Below are 20,422 nucleotides of genomic sequence, written 5' to 3'. Positions count from 1 at the left end.
CCCAGTTATGAGCTAGAACTCCTCCTGCAAAGCATTGACCGTCTCTGGAGGAAACTCTAGAAGTCAAATGAAGAAACAAATAACAAAATGGGGTGCAGTTGTGGGTGGAACAAGGAAGCACAGGCTTGGGAGCACTCTCACGCCCCTGCCGAAAGTGGAACTTTGTAGCTGTCACCATGAATCTCATCAGTGACTACTCTGTGTCAACAGCCACCTCAGTCACATTGCCACAGCACCCAATCACATGGCACACCACCTCCAGCATGAAAGAAACCCCATAAGTCAGATGATGGGACACATGGTACAGGACTGCGTCTCTCTGGCTTAAGGTTGCGCACATTGAAACAGAATTGTGTGGCTTTGTGGGCTGACCTGCCTCCCATATCACTTACAGTGCTGGAAAACTGCAACAGGGACAGGCCGTTGTTATTTTTGTTTCAGCAGCCTTCCCTATGGAATGATTTGCCTGGGGAAATCGGGGTTTAGGAAATTATCTTTTTCAGAAACCTTTCCCAGTTCTTCATGACTCCCTGTTTCTAAGGTTTTCTGCTGGTTTTAAATTAGTTTTCTTTTGGAGACTTTAACACAAGATTGAAGAATCTGTGACCTTCCACCTAGAAGAGGGGTGGGAACAAGAGATTGCTGGACTCCAAACTCTCACCAGCCGCAGTCAGCATGCCCAATGGTCAGGGGTGCCGGGAGGCCCACAGGCTGTCTGTCCCTGTTTTAACAGCGTAACGTGGTCTAAATGTTTGAGGGCTTGTCTGCTCTTTCGTCGCCACTTCCATGCCACTTAGGCTTACAGTAGGAAAAACAATTTAAAAATGTTATTCATGGGTATTTTATTATAAGTGAATGGTTGCATTGCTGTGCCAAATGAGTATAGACCGCCCCCTGGTGGTGGTGCCTGTGTAGTGTAGGATAGATATCAGATGTGTGAAAACCAAATGAAGGATAGATCAAGGTCAGGGCTGATCTGAAATGATGGATTGGGGCTCAAACTGTTGGGTGGGGGTATATCCCCCAATTTTTACCAATATCTATATTTTATGCCCGCTTTGCCTCAGTACATGCATTTTAGTACACATAATTTGGTTGGAGAACAGAATTGCAAAATTCAGAGTTGTACGAATTTAAAGGATGGCTGTTTTGGTACTGAAAGGATGAATTAGGTAGGTTTGCCTTTAAATGCAAACAATTGGAGTTCCCTCTCTGGCTCAGGCAAGGAGGGGGGGGTGCTTGGCTGGGCCTGGGGGCTGAGAACAGAGCTTGATGAATCCAGCTCAACCAGAACAACCTTTGTGGTTCTGTTCCTGTACTCCGAGATTTTAGTCTTTCATCTTGAGAGACCTTGAAAAAGAGACTAAACCTGGCAGGAGCTTTGAGTTTTGAGTGTAGCTGAGCTTTGTTCCATGTTTAGATCAGAAGGCCTGGCAAGTCTCCTAAGGCCTTCTGGAAAAGAATGGGGAGAGCCTCAACTTCAGCTAGAATTCATCACAGTACATATTGAAAGCTTGTTTTCAGGTCTAAAACATGAAGATAGAACACTTCCGGTGCCCACAAGTATGTAAGAACCAACAGGCAGAGATGTCAGAGAATTCCATCAGAAGCACAAATGGGTGTTGAAATTGCCACAATTCTGATTTTCACCCAAGGTCAGGGAGAGATCTCCCGCAAATAAATATGAGTAGTAATCATTGTGGCTGTGGGGTTTTTTGGGTCCATGAAAATTTCAAAAATAATTAAGGTTGTTTTCTGCATTGTTTTTGATATTTCCCTTCCGTTGAAATGCACCAAAGTGAATTACGTAATTAAATATGTTAGCTTCGGCCATTGTGGATAGCAAGACGAACAAAATAGGTTTTAGCAGGAAAATGTTATGAAAATTATGTATAGGTGGTATTTAACACCTTTTAAACTGGCCAAAATGTATAGAACAAAAAATGAATTTTGGAAATGTAAGGAAAAGGAAGGTACTTTTTACCATATGTGATGGACATGTAAAGGAGGTAAAAGCTTTCTGGGAAATGATATATAATAAGTTAAAGAAAATGTTTAAAAACACCTTTGTTTAAAAAAACCAGAAGCTTTTATGTTGGGTATAGTGGGTAGAGAGATACCGAGATAAGATTTTTTAAAAAAATGTTCTTATATGCAACAACTGCAGCAAGAATTTTGTTTGCCCAAAGATGGAAACAACAGGAGTTACCAACAAAAGAATAGTGGCAGATGAAGCTGATGGACTTTGCAGAACTGGCAAAACTGACAGGAAGAATCCAGAACCAGCGAGACCAAGCATTCCAAAATTCTACCTATTAAGGTTGAGTAATATATTATTTTATGTAATGACATAACAAGGATAAGAAACGAAGTGAAATGTAAAGATGTAAAGTTTTTTAATTTAATATTTATTTATATATTGCATTAGCCATGTGGCCATAGCATGATATACATTAAAATAACAACATAAAATGGGGGTGGGGAGGTAAAGGTAGATATCGTCCTGGGCGATTACTTAGAGAAAGAAAAAACAAAAACAAAAAAAAACTACTGAGGCTGGAGGAGGACCGTTAAAGGGTCCTTCGGCTCCTCAGATTTGTCCTAACTCGATTGTCCTTGTACAATAAGGCTACTTGGAATTTCGTTCGATTGTGCGGTGTGTCGCCTGCAGCTGTGGTGTTAAGGAAGAAGTTAGTGCCGCTTTCCTCTTCATCACATTAAGCAGGAAGTTAGCTGTCATCTCGGTAATTGCCTGATTGTTGGATGTAAAGTTTAATTTTGTAAACCATCAGACGGGAGGGAGGGAAGTTGTTAGGCTCAGTTGAGCCAAAGAGATAAAATAAGAGGGTACAATGTTACGTAATGTGATTATATGTAAAACCAATAAGAATCATTTGTAAAAACAAAATAGGTTTTAGCAGGAGCCAAACTTATAGCGGCGCTGATTGTGATGAACACAGGGAAGAATGGAAATTGCCACCCCTTGACATCCCTACTGCCAACAGGTGAAGCTTATCCAAGAAGGGAGATCCGGGAATCTGAAATGAAATGTCAGTTGCTGTCTGTGGAGACACACAACTCTTTGTCCGTAAAAGAAAAGGTAACAACTTGAGCCAGGGTTCCTGGAAGTTGCCCTCTCCCCACATCGCCCTGCTTCCCATCCACCGCGTAGAGTCCAAGTTAATCGCACATCCAACCCATGACTGAGTTTTTTATTAACCACCACTCCTAGAGGAGCTGCCCCAGAGAGTTCCTTGACTTTGCCTACTTGACTGCGGGAGAGTCAGAGCTTCAGGCACCATGGAGGAGGAATCACCAGTCCTCGCGCCAGAGAGGGCGGCCATCAACAATCCAGCAGACATTTCCGTCATCTGCTTCTACTTCCTTGCGGTCATTGGAGTCGGTCTGTGGGTATGTAGGGAGGGGGGGTGCTCCTCTCACGTAAACACGCTTCCCTCATCTAAGGGTTTTTTTGGCAGACTGTCTTTATTTTCAGGTGGGATTCCATCCCATCCTGGAAAATTCAGGTTGTGCAATTAGTTGATTGGGAGCTCCTGTGCAACAGACTTGTTTCTCCTCCCCTGAAACCAGACTTTTTGCAATAAGTCATGGGAAAATGCACCGGGAAATGAGTCTGTTTGATACACAACATCATCTAATCTCCCTGCAAACAGATCCCAATGAATGCTCAATAAACAGGCAGTCTGGAAGTGGCCTAGGAAAGAAAGGATTCAGTTCCTCACTTAGAAAACAAGGGCACTGCCTTGCTGTGGGGAAGGAATTGGAATCAGTATTTGAGGGTAAAACATGGAGCTGTCAGAGCCAAGCCAGGCCCAAACAGTATACCATCACCTATTTTTCTGTTACTTAGCTCATTTCCTTGCATAGCTCAAGAGATTCCTGCATTGCAGGGGTTGGACTAGATGGACTCCCAAATCTACAATTCTAAGATTCTATTATTCTAGCCCAAACACAACTCATCCACCCACCATCATCTCTCCATTTGAGTCTTCCATGTCTTCTCTCGGAGTATTTCAGGTTCGTCTATTCATTTTCAAGGCAACTTGGGTCCAGGGTCTCTTAAGGACAGCCTGATTCCATATATCCCTGGCCTGACCACTGAGATATTTGGGGGAGTCTCTGTTTGTGGCCCCCAATGCCACCGATACACGGCTTGTATCTATCAGAAGCCACACATTCAATATTGTGAATCAAATCATATGGAACCCCCCCCCCAGCTGAAATTAGACAGAACCACCACCCCACCCCACCCCCATTGAATGTCAAGCGCTTGACAAAGACTTCCGTTCCAACAGGCATTTTAAGTTCACCTGTTTTGATAATAATTTTTCATTTATTTTAGCCACTGTGTGTTGGTGGAATGGGGATTGATTCTAATTGGTTTTATCCATCGTATACTTTTTAGAATTTTTTATGTAGACTGCTTAGAAATCCTGGAGATTAAGTGTCCTGTATAAATAGCATAAATAAAACAAATTTACAGAAAGGAGAATGAAAAGCAGCTGAAGTGCTAGACTCAAATGCACTCTAACGGTTCACTCAAAGGATTACTCAGTGACAAAATGTCATTATTAATAACCATAAGCATGAAAAAGGCAGAATAAATTTGTGGGGGTGCTGGTCCATTAGGGCTGCTCCTCCAACTTTGGTTGGCTTTCAGCCAGCCCCCGCCAGACCACCTTCTTACTTGTAACCAGGCTGTGGGCGCATTGCCCGTCAGCTTCCTCCTCCTTGATCTTAGTGTTTCTCTTCTAGATGCCTTCAGGGAGGAGGTTGGGGAGCAAAACTAGACTCCACCTATCACTGGCTCTCAGTCCACCTCCTGTGGTCCTTCCTGCCTTCCACCCTTCCAGTCCCAATTGGGCAGAAGACACCAACTGATAAATTTGCCCGAAGGTTGGAGCAGATGTTTTCAGAAACACATCACACCCTTTTAAGTTTTGTTAAAGCAGCTGCACTGGCTGCCCATCTGCTTCCGAGCCGGAAACAAGATTCTTGTATTAATTTACAAAACAACTTTGGTCCAGGGTAGCTCAGAAACTACCTAAACCTTTCTTTCCCAGCTCAATCCTGAGATCATTCGCAGGAGCATCGGTGGTCATTCACCGATTTTGCAAGGCTCATTTGCTGTTGAAACCTGATTGTCACCCATGATTGACAGGTCGATGTGTCAACACATGGAATGGGACCAAGTCTCAAACCCATGAAAGGCCACTGTGAGCCTATATTGACACCTCTCAAAGATGCAACTAGAACTTCTTCTTTTTTAAAGCCTGATTAATATAGCAAACTTCTCCCAAGGCACTGCAGATAAATACAAAGATTTAAACTAATCTGTGTATACCTAAACTGTAAGTTACTTGGATGTTATTAACTAAGTTATAAAAAAAGATGTGTTAAATTTAACTGGGGGCAGCCTGTTCCATTATGCCGCCTGAGGCGGCTACTTCAGTCTGCCTCATGTATGGCCCGGCCCTGCAAATGCAGTTGAGGAACCTAGAACCCAAACACTGCCTCAAGACTTTCCTTTGCTGTTCTCCTCTGCTACAGGGTTCCTCTGCCCCACATTCAAGCAGGGAGGCCTGTCACGCTAGGCATATTTTCTGCTTTTCTCCCCATCCTTGTCTCTTCTCTTTGATCCTAGGCCTGGTCGTTCCAAATGGGTTAATGATTGCAAAAAGCTACATCGGTCAGGAATGTACTAGCAAGCTGGTAATGAGGTGTAAAATTGAACAGATTAGCAATTGAACAATCTGTTCCCTAGAGGATGGGCTCTGTTCCCTCTGTGCTTGTCTCCTTTTGATGCAGCCAGGGCAAGAAATATGCCCCATATTATAACACACCCCAAAATGGCTGAGCCCTTCCACAATGTCTACTCACACCACCTTTCCTCTCTCTCTTGGCTCACAGTCGATGTGCCGGACCAACAGGGGTACCGTCAGGGGATATTTCTTGGCTGGTAGGAACATGGTGTGGTGGCCGGTGAGTAACAGAAAATGGACAGGAACAAAGGAAGAGATGGGAGCCCTGGGGCTTGGGAACAGGGGAGAAAGAGACCCCAAATTAGAGAATGGAAAAGCTTTTTCAGCCTGAGGGCCACATTCCCCTTTATGGCAACTTTCTGGGGGCCGCAGGTCAAGTGCACAGGCAAAAATGGGCGAAGCTGTGGATGTTTACCTTTGTACAGTAGGCTAGTTTCCAGACAGAGTCACACACCTCTCCCTCCCCACCATTCAGGGAAGCAAAAGGCATTATTAGAATTCAAGGAAACATCCCCATGAAGGTGTGAAGCAAGGCTGCTTAGGGGTGTGGCCCCGGGGAGAGCCCCAAGGGCCAGAGAGCTGTATTTGACCCCCAGTCCTGAGGCTCGAAACACCTGCCCCAAATACTTCAGGTTGGGGAGAGGGATGGATAGGAATGAAATAAGAGGATGAGAATGGGAGGGTGGGAAGATAGATCAGAAGACAGGGAAGATCAGGAGCGAAGAGGAAAAATACAGAGAAGCAAAAAGAAAGTGAGAAATAAATTAAGATGATGAACAGGCATGGCAGGGAGAGAATTAAAATATTTAGGACATTGGATGAAATTGGAGACAGGAGGGAAGAGAGGGAAGAAGCACCAAGGTCAAGATGGTGGGTGGGCTTTGGTGTTTTGTTTGGTGGTGTGCGTGGGGAACGTCAAGCCCTATTCCTTCTTTGGCGGTTGGTGTGCCCACAGATCGGCGCCTCTCTCTTTGCCAGCAACATCGGCAGCGGTCATTTTGTGGGCTTGGCAGGCACTGGGGCAGCGACCGGCCTGGCCGTGGCAGGATTCGAGTGGAACGTAAGCAATGGACTGCAGGCTCCATCTTTGTTTTTCGGGGAAACACAGCGTGCGCGTGGGGAGGCAAGACGCTTTCATTCGGCGAACGGAAACTGAAAGCGGGACTGATCACATACACACTTGGATCGGGGCCTGCTGTCACCTGGGCAGCTTTCTGAGGCCACCTGCCATCTGTGGGTGGGCCATAGTGGAAAGTGGGAGGGGCAACACATGCAAAATTCTACCTTTGTACAGTAGCTAGTTTCTATGAATACGCACTCTCCACCCTTCTCCCAGGCCGTCCAGAGGCAAGATCAGAGTGCAAGGGAACATTCCACCCAGGCAGAAGCAATCAAAGAGGGTGTGAAGCAGGGGCCAGTGAGTGGTTTGGCCTGGGAAGAGTTCCAAGGGCCAGGCAGAGAGGTATTGAGGGCCACATCTGGCCCCCAAGCCTGAGGTTCACCACTTTTCCTATAGACATTCAACTAGTGTTGATTTTCCCAACGTGAAAAGGCAGCGATAGAGGAAACTTCACCCATTACATTTCTGCCTCTTACGTATATGTTAATGACATAGAAGCCCTACCAAAAAACAAGATTTCTTTTTTTAAGTGAGAACTTGAACCACCCTAACCCACTTCTCTCTTTCCTCCCAGGCTCTCTTCCTTGTCCTCCTCCTAGGATGGCTCTTCGTCCCGGTCTACCTCACAGCTGGGGTAATAAGAACACACATTGCTTGCTTCTTTGTGACATTTGAAATCTCTTCAAGGAACCCAGGGTAGCCCCATGGTTCTCCCTGACTCCAGTTTTTTCCTCACGACTATACTGGGTGAGGAGGTGGGTTGGGCTGAGCGATGGGGACTGATCTGCAGTCACCCAGCTAGCATCATGGCTGTGCAGAAGTTTGAACTCAGGTCTCCCATGTCTAAATCCACCATTCTTAACTCCTTGGCTATGTCAAACAACGACTGGTGTGTGAAAACTGAGGGCAGGAGAAGAGGAAGATGCTGAGTGGGTTTGGGAGGCAAGAGAAAAGTGGATGGAAAACCAGGATGTTTGTCCTCGGGTCTAGGAGGAGGCTAGTAGCTTGGGAATGGAAGAGCAAAGCCAAAATATTGGATTCATCCCGGGGAGCATGCTAAGAAGCTCACCCTTGGAACCAGAAGCTCCCCTTTTTCCACATACAGCTGTGTGCCATTAATACCTATTTATTAGACCAGGTGTGGAGAACCTCAGACCTTCCAGATGTTGCTGAACTACAAGCCATTCAGCCCCGGCAAGCACGGCCATTGGCCAAGGATCATGGGAGTTGTAGTTCAGCAACAATCTGGAGGGACAAAGGTTCCCCGCACCTCTACTACACCAATAAGCTTCAGATTTAAGCAGAGTATTCATTTTAAATGTGCAATCAAATGTTAACAACAAGTTGACTTTAAATTTATCATCATAATATGAGCTTTAAAAGAAAATCAACAATCACACACACAAATTACATGTCTAGAAAGGCTTGCCAAAGAAGAATGGCATTTTTAGCAGGCATCTAAAACAGTAGTGCAAAGTTGCCTGTTTAATGTCAATGGGCAGGGAGTTCCAGGGTTTAGGCGTTGCCCCTCTGAAAAATTAACTCCTTGCTAGTGCAGAGCGAACATTATGTGGCTCTTGCTTGAACACTATAAAAGACAGCAGTGACATCTCCCCTGCTGATTCCTCCCCCTGCAGGTCATCACGATGCCACAGTACCTGAAGAAGCGCTTTGGGGGCAAACGTATCCGACTCTACCTCTCCGTCCTCTCCCTTTTCATGTATATCTTCACCAAGATCTCAGTAGGTCATTTCTCTGGACATGAAGAACTGAGAGGGTGGGCAAGTGGGTGCAGGATTTCCAACAAGGGTTCGGCTGGTCCACTTCCACCTGAGGAGAGAAGGCCATTTTAATGATGAACGGAAGCTGCCCGGCAAAGCCTGTCCCCTCCCCCAGCCTCCTCTTGGAGAGGGAAGAACCCCTTTCCCAGTCTGATTTCTTTGGGGACCATTAGCCATGATCTATGGACTTGGGCTTTCTCTTTCTCACCTGGCAGGTGGACATGTTCTCTGGAGCCGTCTTCATCCAGCAAGCTTTGGGCTGGAATATTTATGTGGCCGTCATAGCCCTCCTGATCATAACCACCATTTACACAGTGACAGGTAACTGGAACGTTGAAATGGTTATCGGAACAGGCTGGTGGCAGGGAATACAATAGAGAACCGGGTTGCCAACCGGCCATGAGAGAGAGGCAGCCTGACCTGTTCATGCCCCTTTAACCACAGCAGAAACCAGCTTTTCAGACAGTCAACCTGTTAACTGCTGCAAGTCAACGTGCTTGACAGGTACAGGGGCAAATGACACCTCATCCCCAGAGTCAAGCTATATACTACTAATATATACTAATATATACTAATATATACTAATATACTATATACTATATACTATATACTATATATGCTTTCGTAGATTTTCACGGGTACAGGAATGCAGGTTTTGGTGTCTTCGGGTGTCTTCCCGTGTAAGAGTTGGGGTGTCTAGGCGACGTTTCGACGAGGTCTCACTCGTCATCTTCAGCCCAGAACGTTGTTCTGCCCAGAACGTTGGAGGCTATACACCACACCCCCTCAACAGTATTTATAGGAACTCAAACACTGAGATCCTGCTCTGTTCCAGTAACAAGAAGCCGAAAGCACCAGCCTGAAGATGACGAGTGAGACCTCGTCGAAACGTCGCCTAGACACCCCAACTCTTACACGGGAAGACACCCGAAGACACCAAAACCTGCATATATACTATATACTATATACTATATATGCTTTCGTAGATACTATATACTAATAGCTTTCTTCTTCTTCTTCTTCTTCTTCTTCTTCTTCTTCTTCTTCTTCTTCTTTTTCTTCTTCTTCTTCTTCTGCAATCACTTGTAGCCGAGTAAGATTGTATTCCATAAACACAGTTTTAACAGTGAGTCTGTAAGTGACTGTGGAGGCCAATTATGGATCCACATGTCCTTCCACAGTGGGGACATCTGTGTGGATTTGCCAAGTGTGCCTTCCTCTTAGCACGTTTCTTCTTTTTGTCGTGAGTTTGAGCATCTTCAAAGCCCATGATACTAATAGCACCCAGGGCTAGTCAAGGGTTTGTTTGTTTGTTTGTTTGCTTGCTTGCTTGCATCTGAGACAGAAAATCCCACATGTGCCTCTTCCCATCCCAGGCAGCAAAGAGAAAATAAGAATGAATTAAATAATAAAATATTTGCTGCCATTTTGTGAAACTGCTGGTCTAACGGAAGGACAGGCAGTCATTTCTAGTGCATAAGATGGAAACCTCAAAGAGGTAGATAGGCAGGTCTGTGCACATATGTGGAAGAGAGAGAGAATGGGAGAGGGAGAAAAGGGAAGCAGTGTGTGTATGTATGTGAGAGGAGAAGAGTGTGTATGTATTGCAGTAAGTGACAGACAATATGAGAGTGAGAGAGATTGAAAGGCAAGCACTCTCTCTCTCTCTCTCTCTCTCTCTCTCTCTCTCTCTCGTGTGTGTGTGTGTGTGTGTGTGTGTGTGTGTGTGTGTGTCAGAGAATAAATGCTGTGCCAAGCATGGCCGTTACTCCTTGCATTAACCAAGTTAATTGCATACGATTTCCCAACAAAACATAGGCTAAGGGACCACCCACCAACCCACCCCCTGCTTAGAAATGGACTTTGCACTCTTTGTGTGTTTGAATCACAAAGGAGGGGGCCTCTTCTCACTGCATTATCTCCCCTTCCCTCCATCCCGGCACATAGGCAATCTTACCCCTGGGAACATTACGCACATTTTTTACCCTCAGATCTTCAAGCGCAGCCTTTTCTGAGTAAACTCCAGTTTCCCACCCCCAGCTTCTATTTGCCCCAGGTAGAAGAACTAAAAACTGTGGGAGGCAGTGGAAGACAGGAGTGCCTGGCATGCTCTGGTCCATGGGGTCACGAAGAGTCGGACACAACTAAACGACTAAACAACAACAAGAAGAAGAACTAAGCTCTATTTGGCTCCAAAAACTGCTTCCTGGGCTAATAGGAGCAGCTGAGGAGGAGGAAAGGATTCAACCCCCTTTCCCACTTCTATGAGGCACTTTTAAAAAATAAGACACAGCAGTAAGAGCTAAGGGCCTAACTCTGACTGAAAATATGCAAAGAAATGTACCTCAGACCATGGGCAGAATGCCTCAGTAATGCATAACCGCTGCTTACAAACCCCACTGAGGTTTGGTGCTCTGGGCATTCAGGTGTTGTTTCCTTGAAGAGTTGAGGCATTCCCTATTTTTCGAAAAATTAATAACAAACAGGCTAGGCTACCTGAAAATGGCAAACATCAATGGCACGTATAATAAAGCTACTACTCATCCACAGATTAGGCACCCATTTTTCAAAGCACTGTCACTCCATGACACTTCCACCTCATGGATGAAGTTGCCGATGTTTCTAGTTTTCTGTCCTGAAATCATTGGCTGCGGTTGTTTTTAAAACACATTTTGTCATCTATACATTAACCCAGTGGCGTAGCGTGGGTTGTCAGCACCCGGGGCAAGGCAAGTAATTGTGCCCCCTAACCCGTGGATTTGCGCACCCTAACCCTAACCCCCAGATGTTGCGGCCGGTGCGGCCGGCCCCCCCTGCACCCCCCACGCTACGCCACTGCATTAACCACTCCTTTGGGAGGGAGGGCAGGATATAAACTGAATGAATGTACAACTGAAGGTGCCTTTAAATACCTATGCAGCAGGCAGAGCTTCAACAGGCAAAGCTTTGCCTCATCCTGAGGGAGAGTTCACCTGTTGAATTTCTGACTGACATTAAGGATCCCTGCCAGAAAAAAAGATAAGCAGCCTGACTAATGATGAGCAGGAAGAACAGGTCTGGTTATTCCTTTAATGCCCTTGAGAAACCCCGAGCTGTTGCTGGTCTGTGTTATAGTGGTAGCATTTCGACAGAGCCTCTTGCGCACATACGGCTTTACAGAGTTTAAGAGGACAGGTCTTTGCCCTGAGGAGCTTACAGTCTAAAGTGCAGCTGGTGCCAAGTGAGATGGATCAACCAAATGACAAGGTGATCCCCAGGATCCCTGTTCCAACTCTGCAGCTCTATGATTCTATGATTTAGTGCAGTAATACGGTTCCCTATGACCTGTGCATGGCCTTCTCCTGTCTTTCCTCCAGGTGGGTTGGCAGCACTGATGTTCACAGACACAATCCAGTCATTCGTCATGATTGGTGGATCCTGTGTCCTGATGGGGTTTGGTGAGTAGGTCACTTCCCGTGGCGCATATGACACTGGCATAGGCATCATATTGGTAACAGAGTCAGTAGGGTGCAATGGTTAGAGGTTTGGACGAGGTCCTGGAAGACCAGGGTCCAAGTCCTCACTGGGTGACCTCGGGGCAGTCACTGACTCTTAGCCAAACCCTACCTCACAGGATTGTTGTGAAGATAAAATGGGGAGGAGATAGAATCCACCCCTTATGCCACCTTAAGGTCCTTGAAGGTGGGACATTAAACAAATCAACAAACAAGCTTTTAATCAGTGCTAAAATGTTTTCCCCGCTGTTTTTCAAAGAAATATATTAGATATTAATGAAATATTTTCTGAACTTAAAACATTAGAAAAAGTGGTGCTTAAAGTAATAAAGAGAGCTATAAAGCTAAAATGCTTTTTTTTTTTTAATAAAACTCTGGCAATTTCCTCCACGTTTCCAGTCTACATTTCTGATCCAAAACACTTCTTTTTTTTACCACCACCACTCCACAAAAAAACCATATCCTGAGTTGCGCTGGTGCTAAATAAATATTTTTACTTATTTTTTAACTAGGATTATTATTTTTGATGAGATAACTCAGCTGTGCATCTTCCACATTTCATCTCGGTATCCCTTGTACGACTCTGGTTTGAAAGTCTTGTTCTAAAAACAATCTTTATTTGTGAATTATTTGTGGTGGAGAAAGCCTGGGTTCTTTTGGGGTTGGAAGGAAAAGTCTGGGCAACCGTAGCAGATGTTTGGGGTGACATTATGAGTGGGTCTTTAAATTGCCCGCCTCTATTCCGCTGCAGCCTTTAACGCAGTGGGAGGTTACCAGGCGATGTTCGACAAGTACATGCAAGCCCTTCCCAGGCAGACCCTCTCCCCGAACCCCGCTCTCTACAACATCTCAGCCTCCTGCTACCTGCCCCGCGAAGACTCCTTTCAGATGATGAGAGATGCCGTCGTCAGCGACATGCCCTGGCCGGCTGTTATCCTTGGCCTGTCCATCAATTCTCTCTGGTACTGGTGCACTGACCAGGTAAGGCAAGGGCGAGAGTATCTCTCTCTGCCTGGCTGTATCACAATCTCCTAATGCCTTCTTGCACAAGATCATACTCTTTTCCTCTGGATTTCAACACCCAGTTTCTGACTCGCCGCCTTTCTAATCTAAAAAGCCTCAAACGTTGTAACTTTTCTGCAACCAGGACTTGATCATTCTGGTTTCAGTTTCCTGCACCTTTTCCAGCTTTGCGCTATTTGAGTTGCAATGGCCAGAACTGTATATACAGCAGTGGTTCCCAACCGGGGGTCCGTGTAACCCACCCAGGGGGTCCCCATGGCACCATTCACATAACAAAAACTACCACAGAGATATCACAACTTTCAAAAGCAGGGGCTTGGCGTTTGAAAAACAGGGGGTCTGCAGTACTTAGCCAATCGGAAAACACTGGTATTCAGTTTTTCCAAGTGCAGTTGCACCATAGATTTGCACAAAGTGGGCTGGGGAACCTCCTGCTAGCAAATTAAAAAAAGAAAAGGCCACTTGTCAATTACCGGTAGCTGACGTCATCCTGATGGGTTTGAGTTTGCTCAGTTTGGCTGTGTGGCACTGTTCCCTGCCCATCAGTTCATAAGTGGGGATGTGGAGGTGTTAAATCCTGCAGGGACCTACTGTGCATAGTCAATCCTTGCAAAAAGCAGAATTTATGAGCAGCGATTTACATCCTGCTCCACCCCATCCGCCAGCTTTGACAGATGAGAGGGGTATAAACATTATTATTATTATTATTATTAGTATCATTATTATTATTATTATTGTGGTTTTCGCTATTGAAAGGTGGGTGGTCTCACCTGTCTGCCAAGCACCTGACATCATGATGACATTTGTTGAATGACAGGTGAGGGATCCTCAGGGTAAAAGCCACCCCACCCCACCCCTGATGTAAAGGCATTAGCTAAATCATGGGAAAGATGACTGGCAGCAAAAGTTCCTGTTTTCATCCCGCACAGGTGATCGTGCAGAGGTGCCTTGCTGGGAAGAACCTCACCCATGTCAAAGCCGGCTGCATCCTTTGTGGCTACCTCAAACTGCTGCCCATGTTTCTTATGGTTATGCCCGGCATGATCAGCCGGATCCTGTATCCAGGTAAACACCTGGGAGAGCTGGGGAGGCAGGTTGGAACTGAGGGAAGGAGGCCACGTCCTGGTATTCCATGAAGGCGGAAAAAATTTGGAGTGCTTTCCTGATCTCAGTGCATGCCACTGTTGCTAGACCGCCAACGTACAATGTAACCAAAACCTTCAGTCCTGTCACCAGTGGCCTGAACAGAGCTGACGGGCTTTTATTCTCAATATATGTGTTGCCCTCACTAACCAGTGCTGTTGCGACTGGGCAGATGCGCTTATTCTGCATGCATTTAAGATTTAATCAGATAATCTTAGGCCATGGTACATTTGTTAGCCTGCAACCGCCACAAAGCTCTCTCCTGCTTTTGCTGAAAAACACTAACACAGTTACCCTTCTAGAAGCTAGAATGTGAGTTTGGTTCCTCTCAGCAGGTAGAAACTTCCAGCTCTCCAGCTTTTTCCTCCACTTTTGTTGTGGCCTTGGAGACCTCGAGAGATTTACGGCAGTTTAAGAATTTAGGTTGCATGCACACCATACATTTAAAACACATTTTCCTGCCAAAGATTCCTGGGAACTCTAGCTTAAGGGTGCAGGGGATTGTGGCTCTGTGGGGGGTAAACTAAACTTCCCATGGTTCTTTGAGGGTAGGACGTAAGCACCTATTTAGACATTGGCTACCTACAACGTAAAAGCCAACGCCTCTGGCCCATCACCCAGTAAGCGGTGCACACACAAAACATCAGTCCAGAACTGATGACACCCCTGCAGTCTTCCCATGACACCTGCAGCTCCCCCCACAACTCACCGGTCCTTGGGCATGAGGTGGTTGTCTTCCCCTTCCTTGAAAAATACAGAGCTGAAACAAGGAAGTTGGAAGAGTGCCACGTCTTCCCCTTTCAGCTCTGGGGGCTTTTCCAGGCTCAGAATAAGTCTGCAGAATCAGACTTTCATCTAAATCCTTTGGAAAAGAGAAGTAGGTGTGCACACAATTTCTCACTTCCTGTCTCTCTGCAAGTGGGGAGAAGGGGAAGCCCCCACGACCCTCGTTCAAAGATCCAAATGTACTGACAGGCCAGCGACACCTGCAGTTATTTTAATCCAGGAGTTACATTGCGTCCCCTCTGCTTTCTCAGACGAAGTGGCTTGCGTCATCCCAGAGGAATGCAAAAGGATCTGTGGCACGGAAGTTGGGTGCTCCAACATTGCGTACCCCAAACTGGTGGTGTCTCTCATGCCGAGTGGTAAGGAGCGGTGGGGTTAAGGGGAGGGCGGATTTTGCCTGACTTTATTGCGCTTGAAATCCTGAGTCCTTTGGAACCAACTGCTCTCGCCTTATTATGGATTCTGACCAGCTCCATCTGTGTCACCTGAGAGATGCTAAGCTCCGAGGAAGACGGACCTGCTTCCCTTCCCACTTCATTGTGTCTCCCCTCCGCAGGCCTCCGGGGTCTCATGCTGGCTGTGATGCTGGCGGCATTAATGAGCTCGCTGGCTTCCATCTTCAACAGCAGCGGTACCCTCTTCACCATGGACATCTACAACCGCCTGAGGCCGCAAGCCAGCGACAAGGAGCTCTTGATCGTGGGCAGGTGAGGAAGAGCGCTGGGTTGTGCCACCATAGCTGTCAACGTTTCTGAAATATACTCAAGGTCGCAAAGTGATTTCATGCTCTTTATTCAGCTCATAGTGGTGAGGAGGAATGAATGAAAGTCCCCTCACAGTATCTGCTTTATATACATTATTTACACAATGGGCTGCACATGATTGGCTAATTCTGGAATTCTACTGTAAGCCAATCAGGTTGTGGATTCACTTCTATCTGGAGCAGGATTGGTTGGTTCCTGACAACCAATCATACTGCTGCATTGTTCTAGGACCAATCAGACTGCTGCATTCTGAATCCTAGGACCAATCAGACTGCTGCAGTTTGGATCCTATTCAACTCAGTACATAACAGTTTCCCTTTTTTAAAGGGAAATTCCCTTATTCTGAATAGGATTCCTCGCAAGAAAAGGGGAAAGTTGACAGCTATGTGCCCCACGCCCATTGAGTACCACTTCATTCATTAAGATAACTTAATGGTGCCCTGTAGCAGAAATGGGGAGCTCAGGACGGGTCCAGTTTGCCTCCATTCTGCTGTAGGGACATATTCGAAAACCCTAGAAACTGTCACGGAACAAATACACTTTTTACATTAGAAAAACTAGCAACAACCGCAGGCCAGGTATGTTGACTGCCAAGATGGCTTTTGTAAAAATTCTTTTGGAAAACCAAACCAGGTGATGCCACAGCACAAGGCAAGGACCTGCAGAAATCCCTCCCCAATTGCAACCAAGCACCGCTGGCTAAATGCCTTTGGTGGTGCCTCCATTGTCCTGCTCTCCCCAAGGTGGGTGCTGCGTTCTCACCTTGCTGTTGCTCCCCACAGAGTGTGGATCCTGCTCCTTGTGGGGGTGAGCATTGCGTGGATCCCAGTGGTGCAGGCGGCCCAGGGGGGCCAGCTCTTTGACTACATCCAGTCCGTCAGCAGCTACTTGGCCCCACCAATCGCGGCCATCTTTCTCCTTGGGCTCTTTGTCAGAAGAGTTAATGAGCAGGTGAGTGACATTCGGGAAGGGGCCAGCATGGGAAAGGGACACTGAGTCAGTGGAGAGCAAAGCCAGGTGCCTAAGATAAAGGGGATTTGAGTGATAGGCAGTAGCCATTTTGGGATATGGAATTCAGGTGCTCGGGGGATGGGGAAACACTGGAATAGAAGATACAGTGGTACCTCAGGTTACATACGCTTCAGGTTACATACACTTCAGGTTACAGACTCCGCTAACCCAGAAATAGTGCTTCAGGTTAAGAACTTTGCTTCAGGATGAGAACAGAAATTGTGCTCTGGTGGCGCGGCGGCAGCATGAGGCCCCATTAGTTAAAGTGGTGCTTCAGGTTAAGAACAGTTTCAGGTTAAGTACGGACCTCCGGAACGAATTAAGTATTTAACCCGAGGTACCACTGTACAGAGAAGTCACTGCAAAGAAGCCTAACTCTCCATAAAGCATGTCACAGGTTTATTTTAGGATCCATCCTTGTTCAGGTTCTGCTGCGGACTCTCAATTTTAGGGTGCAGCACAGGAGACCAAAAAGAACAGGACAAGCAAATATTAGGGTTAGAAAGCATTCAAAGCAGCCAGCCCTAGCCCAGCCCCTTGGCTCTGTTGTTGTTCATCCTTCTCTTTCACCCTGTTTTTCTCTCTCCCTCTTTAGGGTGCGTTCTGGGGGCTGGTGGGGGGGTTAGCCATAGGCATGGCCCGGATGATCCCGGAATTTTTTTACGGGACAGGAAGTTGCCTCTTCCCCAGCACCTGCCCTCGCCTGATCTGTGGAGTCCACTATCTCTACTTTGCTTTCATCCTCTTCTGCCTCACGGCCACCATTGCAGTGGGTGTCTCTCTCTGCACCTCACCTATCCCTGAGAAACACGTAAGTATAGAGGCCGGGTGGGCAGAGGAATCCACGTGAATCTGGCACACGAACCTAAACTGAGGGCTATAGAGTGACAGTGCCTCACTGCCAAGACAACTGAAGGTTGCCACCTCCAAATCTGCAGCCTCGAAAAGCCCAACTCTAGTTTACAGTCTTTAAATGCATGGTGGGGGTGTAGCTCATTTTGGGGAAGGCAGGCCTAGTGGTATGAAAGACGAGCCACAGAAAAGTATATTTAGAGCACACACAAGAATCCTGGGAACTGTTGTTTTCCCCATCACAAAACTATAGTTCTCATCGCATTTAACAAACTATGGTCTAACTACCAACAAGTTGACGGAGTGGGGGCCCCCCCATTTGTTCTCTGGCACAGAGCCACTTCCTTTGGTGCCTTAATGGCCCTTTACCCAGGCTATCGCCTCACTAGGAAGCTAGCCTGGCTATTCCAAGACTTAGAAGGGGGCCCAGGCATACCACCTACCCGTCTGCCAACTCATAACAATACTATATTTGCCCATCTGTTGTCAAGGGAAGGGGAGGGGGGCTTGGGCGAGAGATAAAGGGTGGCAGGTGAGCAACGCAACCATGCACCTTGCGTCTAACCAATCCACCCGTCTTGCCACCCTAGCTGCATCGCCTGGTGTTCAGCCTCAGACACAGTAAAGAGGAGCGAGTTGATCTGGACACGGAGGAAGAGGAGGAAGCCAAGCAAAGGGAGGCTGCCCGGCAGCGGCGCCGGGAACATGCAGAGACGGAAGCCGCCAGGAACGGGAGGCTGGAGCAGGCGCTGGAGGTGGAGGGTGAGGCAGAGAGGAGGCTTTGTATCGCAAGGGTGGGAAGCCTTTCGCACCCCAAGGGCCATGTTCCCTCCTGGACAGCTTTCCGAGGGCCACACGCAGGGTCAGGTGCAAAAATGGGAGGAGAAGCAAATGCAAATTTTACTTTTGTGAAGTAGGGCAGATACACACACTCACACACCTGTCTCGAACCCCCATTCAGAGACATGAGTTCGAGGACACTTTCCAGCCAGGCAAAAACAACTGAGTTTTGAGGCAAAGCCAGTGAGAGGCAAAGTCCTGGGGAAAGTTCCAAGGGCCAGTGAGAGGGGCTCATGGGGCCACATTCAGCCCTGAGCCAGTATCAGGAGATGAGAGGCAGGCCATCCCACTTTTCCCCTCTTAACTATCCCTGCAGGAGGCCCCAAACCACTTATTACTCGGTGGCGTCGTTTTCCTTCTGAGGTAGCCTCAATCACACAGCCTTGTAGGCCCTGACCATCCTCTGTTTCTTCCCCTGCCCGCAGATCCCAAAGCAGCGCCCTCCTCTGGCAGGCTGCGCCGGTGCCTCGGCTGGTTCTGTGGGGTGGCGGCAGACAGCCAGGAGCAGCCAGAGCCGAGCCCAGAAGAGAAAGCTGAGGAGCTGCGGCGCCTGACAGACATCACCGAGCATCCAACATGGAGGCGCGTCGTCAACATCAACGCCGTCGTCATGATGGCCCTAGCGATATTTTTGTGGGGCTACTATGCCTGAGGGCCACCCAGGACGACAGCTCTCCGTAAACCTCTTGACACCTTCTTATCCACCAACCCCACCTGGGCATAACTTCAGCCTCTGAGGGACAGTGGCATCAACGAGTTGTCAGGGAACGAGCAGTCATTAACCCACCAGCCAGGATCACCCAAGCCCCCCAAAGACCAACCCTTGTAATCCAAGTCAGAGAGGGCATCGTAATGCAACACACGGAAGGAGAAGCTGAGACCTTTCAGGTGTGGTTGGACTCCAGTTCCCATCAGCCCCTACCAGCATGGCCAGGGACGATGTGCTTTGTAGTCTAACATCAGGGAAGGGTACTGGCTCCCCATCCGTGTTGTAGCAAGATGCCCCATTGTGAAGGCCCTTCTTCGTTCCTCTGTGCAATACCACATGTACTGCCTCTCTCCCACAGCCCTCACCTCAAAGGTATGAAGCCTGCAAGGAAAGACAAACCACCCAATGTTAGTGGCGTTGCAAAAAAAATAAAAGAATGGCACGTTCTTCTTGGGGGCCCCACCGATTTGGCACCTGGGGTCCTCACCCCTTCGAGTCCCTAGAGCAAGACATTCTAGCTTCTTGTCCATGCTTCCACTTTTCCTAGGTCTGGTCATCCAAACCACACACTTTCTCCCAATGCTTTTCACCTTCATCACATTTGTGCAGCCCCTGGAATCCAAGCACCCCTCATGCCGTCATCACCATTTTCACCAAGGTCGGTGTAGCAGAGGTTGTTCAGTTCCTCCAGAGCCACATGGAGGTCATGAGAGTCAGGCATAAGGGTACCTCCCCTATTACTTGGTTTGAGGTAGGCAATGCTGGCCTGCCCATTCCCCCCCCCCCGCCCCCCAGAAGGCCGCACATCTGACAGCACCAGCAGCATCCAGACCCAGTGTTTTGGAAAACAGAGAGGCCAAAGAAAGGGGGAATAAATGTGACTGTGAAAATGGCCAACGTGCTTTTGTATGTTCTAGGCCGGAGGCAAATGGGGAACCGGAAGGAGGGCAAGTTCCCACTGCAACTTATTCTGTCAGGAATGGAGATGTTTCTGCCTGAAGGTTCAATTTGACAAATACAGGCCTCAAAAATGCACAAGGAAGTTATCGGTACTGCAAAACTACTACATGCACATATATAACATTTTCACACACAAAATGGAAAAGAAGAAACACT

At 47.3% G+C, this 20,422-nt stretch overlaps 1 protein-coding gene across 1 annotated transcript; it reads left to right on the top strand.

The window, feature by feature from the left end:
• The first annotated feature begins 3,280 nt into the window (after positions 1-3,280).
• Positions 3,281-20,331, top strand: SLC5A2 (solute carrier family 5 member 2). The gene is made up of 15 exons (XM_081165884.1): positions 3,281-3,411; positions 5,932-6,003; positions 6,739-6,843; positions 7,478-7,537; positions 8,541-8,645; positions 8,900-9,005; positions 12,041-12,121; positions 12,930-13,159; positions 14,131-14,266; positions 15,382-15,489; positions 15,687-15,837; positions 16,677-16,845; positions 17,501-17,716; positions 18,348-18,519; positions 19,023-20,331. The coding sequence occupies exons 1-15, from the start codon at positions 3,301-3,303 to the stop codon at positions 19,247-19,249; spliced, it is 2,049 nt and encodes a 682-aa protein (XP_081022010.1). The 5' UTR covers positions 3,281-3,300; the 3' UTR covers positions 19,250-20,331.
• The last annotated feature ends 91 nt before the right edge of the window (positions 20,332-20,422 follow it).

The sequence above is a fragment of the Podarcis bocagei genome, assembly GCF_964188305.1.
Source record: "Podarcis bocagei genome assembly, chromosome: 13".
In the NCBI taxonomy this organism is placed as follows: Eukaryota; Metazoa; Chordata; class Lepidosauria; order Squamata; family Lacertidae; genus Podarcis; species Podarcis bocagei.
Note: the sequence above shows the minus strand (reverse complement) of the source record. Positions and strands in the feature narration are given on the sequence as shown.